The following is an 8,183-nucleotide window of genomic DNA, read 5'->3' on the forward strand; positions in this document are numbered from 1 at the left end:
AACTTTGAGCTAATTAGCCTCCAAAGAGAGAAAGACATGTGATTGTCTTTGTAGAGAATTGATTACAGACAACGGAAATTTCGGAGTAACATTGCTGAATTTTTGTCATTGTATTTTTATACATAGGTGATATAAAGAATTTTATTTTTTAAATGATTTGGGTTGGGTTTTCTTCATGTAAATTTAAACTTCATAATTGTTACTTAAATTTTACTTTGGAAAATACTTTGGTACTTAATTGTATGATATAATTCCTAAATATATATATTTTTCTTAATTTACTCCCATCTATCTCCTTGTATATCCTCTATAACCATTGACGTAGCTCGGAGTGATGCTGCCGCCTTTGTATATGTTACCGGGTTGATAGTAGCCGTAGCCCAAATGATTGGATCCTTGGTAGTATGGATTGTTATATCCGCTGTAGGAGCCTAAACCTCCGTTGCCACCGTAGCCTCCGTAACCTCCATTTCCTCCAAAACCTCCGTTACTTCCATAACCTAAGTTAGTTCCGTAGCCTCCGTTACTTCCGTACAAATTTGGATTGTATCCTCCGTAACCTTTGTAGCCACTGAATCCCGAGTTCCCGGCATATCCCGAGTTCCCGGAAAATCCCGTGTTCCCTACATACCCGGCACCGCTGAGCGGGCGTGCGGATCCAACTAAACCTGCGCCACCACTGTATCCGGGATACCCAGCTGTGGGATAGGTATTATGTCCGGAAATGCCGCCGTAATTTGCATCATATTTATCGTTGATCAATCCAAACCCGGTGACGCTGTATCCATACCCGCCGGGAGAGCTGCCGCCCCAGTCGGAATATTGATGACTATCTGGAAAAATCACGATCCAATATTCTTAACGTGACAAATAAATACATTTTATAGATTATACATTGTTATTCAAAGTCGTAAATTACTTGCCAAGGTCTCAAAACATCGCAATAGCTCTAATTACGATAGCCACATAGAGCAATGGAAATTTTATCCGATGACTGGATTTATAGATTTTTATTTACTTATTGCGTATGAAAAAATATGCGAGAATCGCTTTAGTTAAAGAATATTTCGGTAATTAAGTACCGCCATGAAAAGAATAGTGTTATTAAAAAGTTTAATCCATACATGAACTAGCAGCTGTCTTCAGATCGTCCTTTTCAACCTTTTCATTACTGTTATATTCTTTATTTTGTGGTACTGCATTAATACAGCAAATAATAGGTAATAAAACAAATATTTTCTTCCACATCTGAAATAAAATAATGAATACACAATTAAAATTTTGTTCACAATAAAAAGAAAAAGTAGGTCGTAGTATAAATAATAGGTAAGTTTGGATATATAGAAATTTACATGTCACATAATTAATAGCACGGATGTTTGCAAATTATAATCAAAAATGATGTGAAGGTTTTCACTTGCGTGTGCAACTTGACCTTAAGAATGACCCTTAGAACGATAATCATCGACGTTAGAATATTCCCACGTTAACATCTGAACATAAGTCCAGTCAGCGATTCATTACCACGGTTCAAGAACAACACGTACGTTGCTATTGTTTTATGTGATTTATTATCACATTTCAAGAACACTATTATAATCTTAATTTGGACTTCCTGAATATTTGTGACATTAATTTAATATTTAGCGTCCTATAAAATATAAATGTAGCATAGAAATCTATTACGTAAGTAACCATCAAAAGATTCAGGGTTGCTACTCGTATAGTAGGACTTGTAAAATACATCTTACATTTTAGTCTTTGTTATATTACGTAAAAAACGTACTTTTTGAGATTTCTTCATACACATAAGAGACAGATATTTAATTTGTCTAATTATGTTCCTATACATACGAGTACAGTGAAAGAAATATTTGTGACACGTTGGTAACGCGAAAATCGCGTATCGTTTTTTTTTGTCAAACGAGCGAGCGCCCTCCTGAAATCGCTGAAATAGCGAAGTGACCGTTGCTTATAGACATATGCGCATATGCGTTGCCTACCTTTAATCGACGGAGGGGAGGATGCACACAAAGAAAATATTTTCCCTTACCATGCATCCTCTCATCCGGAAAGTCCACTTCCACTTCCCATCCTTTCCTTATAAGGAAAAGGGTGGAAAGGGAAAGAGGACTAAATTAGGCCTCCGGGACGCACACTTATCAGACGAAACGCGGAATTGCTTCCACTTCACGCCTGTCTTCTGTGTGGTCGTGGTATTTCACCGGGCGAGCCGGGCCAATTCGTGCGAAGATGACGTTTCTACACGTTATAATAAACAAAGAATCTTTGTGTCTTATACAAGAAAAATATTCCAAAAAATTCTACTACAGGCTCAAGTTCTTTGCGTTAAAATTAAAATATGGAATAAAGCATGAATTAATATGCATGTAAAATGTGACTCAGAGTGATGAGACTCAGTGTGATGCTTGCACATAATTATAAAAAATTTGCATTGCTTTGAATACTCGCATAGTTTTTGTTATAAACACTGTTGGTTTCATAGCGACTTTTCGGTAACTTCTGGTTGAAAGACCAATGAAAGAACAATGCAAAACGAACTTTACTATGATGGTAGGTTTCCACTGATGTAAACGTATTGCCATTTTTTACCTTTGTAAATATTTTTTAAATATTTAGGTATGGGAAACTTATGTTTGAATCGATTGTATATGATGATCACTACCAAGCGTCAAGAGCTTAGTTTTGTTCTACCTTTTTTTGTGTATTTTACAAATACATTTTAAGTATAATTATCGCATTGCATCAAACAATTTCTTTCTCTGACGTCATTAATTTCACAACTTTTCACCTCAATAGTCTTTTTGATCTGCAACTCCCTTTATAATGTGATATTTTTAAAATCGTAAGGGTTAACCCCGTAACAAGGAACAGATAATTTTCTTCTTTATTTATTTTTAATTTGCACGTTGGAAATAGCCAAGTTAATTAGGTACTACTTAGTAGAATTATTTTTCTTTAATAACTAGGCAAGAATGAGTCACTGTACGGCAAATGCGCTTTTATTGTTCAACTAGCAGTCGCCCGCGACTTCGTCTGCGCGGAATTAAAAAAATGTACGTTCTTTATCCGCACGTAGAATATATGATTATTTAATAAGTTATAGAAACATTTCTATCCGTTTATATGAGGAGTTGTTCGAATGTTTTTTACGTGATTCATAAAAAACTTAAAATAAGTTGCCCATTAACAACAGAAAGGACATAGAAATTTTGCACTATAGGAATGTTAATAGAATTTTGTTTACGTTTATAGAAAGTGTGCCTATGATCCGAGTGGAAATATGCGGGTAAAAAAATGTGTACATTTCCCTCAACCGCAATATCGCATCTAACATACACATCCTATACGGGTATTCTGTAACATTACGTCCGGAACTGTACCAATATGTTACGAATATTAATTTTAAAATAAATGATTAGTGTGACTTTATCATAAATGTCTGGTCGTTTCTTTGTGTTATATTTATCTGTTTGGAAAATATTTTTATTTATTTGCACTTTGATTTACTTTGAGATAGTTATTTAACACAATCAGGGAAGGCAGACATAAATGATAATCTAGTTGAAATAAAACTATGAGATAAATAGAATTGTAAAATTTTATGACTATTTTATGTTTTCCTTAAAATTAAATTTAATAGACAAATTGTATTTTGTTTAATATAAACAATAAAATAATAGTTTAAACATGGTCATTAGTAGAATAATTTTAATAGCAAAACCAATGTGTAATCTAAACTCGCTTAAATATATTTGGTACGAGATGTAATAATATACTTACATTGGTGTTTATTGTTGTAAGTATTGCGAATCACTGACTGCACTGACACTCGTAGTGCCCTTAGCGAATAGGAGATGCGCTCTGCGTGCGTGCGCATACGTCCCGTGGCTTTTAAGCCGTGGGAGTTTTTGCTTGTAATTGACAATGGTCTCCTCGGATTTAATGAGTCACTTTGTAGTCAAACTGTCCTTCACTAAGATGCCATGATTCCATCTAAAATGGACACAATATGTCGTTCTACAAGCATTATCATTTCATTGTCTGTCTAATCGGATTTTTATTTACAACTTCCTAATCATTAAATGGTAGGTGAGCTGTTGGGAGGTCTTATGCAAGCTTAATAATATGCTCCTCCTTTTTGAAGTCGGCTAAAAATGAACCAAATAAATGGGTTCATTATTAGAAGAATTTACTGTTGATAATAATTTGATAAACAGTTTGGAAGATATCACGATTAAAAACGATTGACATAACAAAAATCAGCTGGCGCGCTTGACGCGGCTGTTTTCACAAGGTTTTAAACGGGATATGAACGGGAAGGGTACAGATATGACAGGGAAGTGATCTGGCGTGATCTTTGTTATACGGGCATTTCGGGGTTGGTCGCTTACAGTCTATAAAGGGTAAAGGCGAGTTGTAAATAGTCAAATATGATGAAATAATAAAATTCTCGTATTTTTATTTATTTATTTATTATTCGATAATTACAAAAGGTCCGTGTCGAAAGTATTAAAATATAAAACATAATATGGTACCACCATGTAACACATTTTTGTTAATACATACATAAGTATATTACATAATTCGATCCATCTTTTTATTTATTAAACGTAATTTTGTTCAATAAATATGTAAATGATACAATTTTGAGATCGTCCAAGGTAAATTATCAGACAGTCTCAAAATTTATTTACGCGTTTTATCACTTTACTCTCCCTATTACCAAACTTAATATTTTTAATAATTTATTTTTCATACATTAACTTAATGCCGTGACAGTTTTAGCTGACTTAACATCTTTAATTAGTTTGCGACGTAAAGCTATTTTCCTTGCACGGCTGTTTGGTTCACTGGGTACGTTGCTGAGTGGCTTGCTGGCTGGCTCACTGTCTATTTTGCTCGCAGGCTCACTGTTTGGCTTGCTGGCCGACTCACTAGCTAGCTTGCTGTCCGACTTAATATCTTGTTGGTCCGACGTCGTACTAGTTGTCTTGACAAGTGGCTGCATAGCTGGATGGCTTGTTGGTTTTATTTGATCTTTCAAAAGAGTTTCCAGTTCCGATAAAGTACGGATTTCACGTAAATCGTTTAATTTGATGTCGTTCATTTTCAGGTCGTTTACGTTACGTGCGCCGTTTAGTCTTCCACGGTATCTATAAAGGCCCCTATTCGCTTGGCACTGGGCGCAGTTGTACGGCACAGGTACTGCAGATGGGAAATTTTGTTGCGCGGTTTGCATATCTGTTGCATTGCCTGGGCAGCTCGGTACAAACACCACGGGTATAAATCCTATAATACCGTATGGAGCGTATCCCTGATTTACCGGGTAACCTTGGCCTTGTTGCTGAGACACTGCCGTCGAGTCATTCTTTCCTGGCTGCAGCAAATAGCACGGGCACGATGAAGGACTTGGCACAATGGGCAGAGGGTACGGTATGACGTATATAGGGAATGGAGGCATCTGATTTACAGGGGCGTATACTGGTGGTTGCACTCCGGTTCCTGAAGGTTGTCCAACTGAGTCACCGCCTGAAATTAGACAATGTATTATTAAACAAGGTATGATTAAACATACGAGCAACAAAATGTGTTTAAGACGAATATGAGAGAATGAGATTATTTTGACGTCGAAAAAAATTGTTTATCCTCAGTCATAGGAAGTAAATGTGCTACAGAACATAGAGCGTGTCCCAAAATTCAACTCTAAAACGGTAATGGTGTATAGCCAGATCAATAACTACTCGGGGAAAAATACAAAAAATCCAATTCTTTTTGTTTAAAAGTTCCTTTAACTTTTGTAACTTTTCTTATAATTTGATACCCTCCACCATATGTTTAGGCACTGTGGCTAAAAATATGAAGATATTTCTGCAATTTTTTTGTATTAGCTACCTATGTAACATAACTATTAATTGAAGATCCTGGATCTGTAACCGAAAACCCATTTTTGAACACTTAATAAAATTCTTAATATCTAAACAAAATAATAACTTTTAGGTCTTAATGAGGAAGTTCTTAAAATTTTCGCAGGTTTTATCATAGTATTGTAGCATTTTAGAATCTTGAGTGGCGCCTACTTTTGTAATTTAGTGCCGTGGTACTCTTCATACATTTTTTTACACAGTAGCCTGTCAAAGTTGGTCAAAAGTTAAAATGTTCTAAAATTTCAAGAAAACAGTCAAAGTAAATTATTTTTTGTGTTTAAATTACGAAAACTTTACGATAAACTCTTGCATTTGTAATATTATTAACATTTATTAATGATGAACTTCAGGGATTTAACCCTTTTAAAAAGGATTAAAGGCGTGTGAATTAAAAATAATTACCTTCTGTTGAACCAGGGTATCCGGGCTGGCCTGGTTGACCTTGCTGTCCTGGTTGTCCCGGGTAGCCTTGTTGACCTGGCATGCCTGGTTGTCCTGGTTGACCCGGTTGTCCTGGTTGTCCTGGAGATCCTGGTTGACCTGGCGTGCCTGGCTGTCCTGGGGATCCTGGTTGACCTGTTGTGCCTGGTTGTCCTGGTTGACCCGGCTGTCCTGGGTAGCCTGTTTGACCTGGTTGGCCTTGCTGTCCTGGTTGGCCTGGTTGTCCTGGTTGACCCGGTTGTCCTGGGTAGCCTGGTTGTCCTGGGTAGCCTGGTTGTCCTGGTTGTCCTGGGTAGCCTGGTTGTCCTGGTTGACCCGGTTGACCCGGTTGTCCTGGTTGACCCGGTTGTCCTGGGTAGCCTGGACCGCCCGGTTGTCCCGCAGTGCCAGGTTGTCCTGGTGTGCCTGGTTGTCCTGGTTGCCCTGGGTAGCCTTGTTGACCTGGCTGTCCTGGAGTTCCTGGTTGACCTGGAGTACCTGGTTGTCCTGGTTGACCCGGTTGTCCTGGAGTTCCTGGTTGTCCTGGATATACAGGTCCGCCAGGTTGTCCTGTGGTGCTTTGCTGTCCAGGCTTTTGTGGGTATCCTGGTTGACCTGGTTGCCCTGGGTAGCCTTGTTGACCTGCCTGTCCTGGAGTTCCTGGAGATCCTGGTTGTCCTGCAGTGCCTGGTTGTCCTGGTTGCCCTGGGTAGCCTTGTTGACCTGGCTGTCCTGGAGTCCCTGGTTGTCCTGGTTGACCCGGTTGTCCTGGGTAGCCTTGTTGTCCTGGTTGGCCTTGTTGTCCTGGATGTCCTGGATATACAGGTCCGCCAGGTTGTCCTGTGGTGCTTTGCTGTCCAGGCTTTTGTGGGTATCCTGGTTGACCTGGTTGTCCTGGGTAGCCTGGTTGTCCTGGTTGTCCTGGGTAGCCTGGTTGTCCTGGTTGACCCGGTTGTCCTGGGTAGCCTGGACTGCCCGGTTGTCCCGCAGTGCCAGGTTGTCCTGGTGTGCCTGGTTGACCTGGTTTCCCTGGGTAGCCTTGTTGACCTGCCTGTCCTGGAGTTCCTGGTTGACCTGTTTGTCCTGGTTGTCCCGGTTGACCGGGTTGTCCTGGGTAGCCTGTTGGACCTGGTTGGCCTTGCTGTCCTGGTTGGTCTGGTTGTCCTGATTGGCCTGGTTGTCCTGATTGGCCTGGTTGCCCTGGGTAGCCTGGTTGTCCTGGGTAGCCTGGTTGTCCTGGGTAGCCTGGTTGTCCTGGGTAGCCTGGTTGTCCTGATTGACCCGGTTGTCCTGGGTAGCCTGGACTGCCCGGTTGTCCCTCAGTGCCAGGTTGTCCGGGTTGCCCTGGGGAGCCTTGTTGACCTGGCTGCCCAGGAGTTCCTGGTTGACTTGGTTTTCCTGGGTAGCCTGTTTGGCCTGGTTGACCCGGTTGTCCTGGGAAGCTTGTTTGTCCTGGTTGGCCTTGTTGTTGTCCCGGTTGGCCTGGTTGTCCTGGGAAGCCTGGTTGTCCTGGTTGGCCTGGTTGTCCTGGGAAGCCTGGTTGGCCTGGTTGTCCTGGGTAGCCTGGTTGTCCTGGTTGACCCGGTTGTCCCGCAGTGCCAGGTTGTCCTGGTTGCCCTGGGTAGCCTTGTTGACCTGGCTGCCCAGGAGTTCCTGGTTGACTTGGTTTTCCTGGGTAGCCTGTTTGACCTGGTTGGCCTGGTTGTCCTGGGTAGCCTGGTTGTCCTGGTTGACCCGGCTGTCCTGGTTGACCCGGTTGTCCTGGGTAGCCTGGTTGACCCGGTTGTCCCGCAGTGCCAGGTTGTCCTGGTTGCC

The 8,183-nt window shown here is 40.6% G+C and overlaps 2 protein-coding genes across 2 annotated transcripts in view; both read right to left on the minus strand.

Annotated features, from left to right (window-relative positions):
- Positions 1-199: 199 nt before the first annotated feature.
- On the minus strand, positions 200-3,942 carry LOC106125197 (keratin-associated protein 19-2). The gene is made up of 3 exons (XM_013322305.1): positions 3,805-3,942; positions 1,125-1,248; positions 200-833 (listed from the first exon to the last, which is right to left on the minus strand). Exons 2-3 carry the CDS (start codon positions 1,246-1,248, stop codon positions 289-291), a joined length of 669 nt encoding a protein of 222 aa, XP_013177759.1. The 5' UTR covers positions 3,805-3,942; the 3' UTR covers positions 200-288.
- A 535-nt stretch (positions 3,943-4,477) lies between these two features.
- The window catches only part of CPR146 (collagen), a 23,489-nt gene continuing 19,783 nt past the window's right edge, over positions 4,478-8,183 (minus strand). Inside the window, exons 13-17 of the mRNA XM_013322112.1 lie at positions 8,058-8,183; positions 7,497-7,631; positions 7,254-7,388; positions 6,351-7,163; positions 4,478-5,553 (exon numbers count right to left, since the gene is read on the minus strand). Coding sequence (XP_013177566.1) covers positions 4,784-5,553; positions 6,351-7,163; positions 7,254-7,388; positions 7,497-7,631; positions 8,058-8,183 — 1,979 coding nt within the window. The 3' untranslated portion in view covers positions 4,478-4,783. The remainder of the gene's footprint in view (positions 5,554-6,350; positions 7,164-7,253; positions 7,389-7,496; positions 7,632-8,057) is intronic.

Source organism: Papilio xuthus, unplaced genomic scaffold (genome assembly GCF_000836235.2).
Source record: "Papilio xuthus unplaced genomic scaffold, Pxut_1.1 DF825928.1, whole genome shotgun sequence".
Classification (NCBI taxonomy): domain Eukaryota; kingdom Metazoa; phylum Arthropoda; class Insecta; order Lepidoptera; family Papilionidae; genus Papilio; species Papilio xuthus.

What these genes read in the sequence shown, in the direction of transcription:
- LOC106125197 (XM_013322305.1), bottom strand. Translation starts at nt 1,248, where the DNA reads ATGTGGAAGAAAATATTTGTTTTATTACCTATTATTTGCTGTATTAAT. An exon ending in GAAGACAGCTGCTAGTTCAT is followed by an intron (nt 834 to 1,124) that starts GTATGGATTAAA and finishes TGATTTTTCCAG; the next exon opens with ATAGTCATCAATATTCCGAC.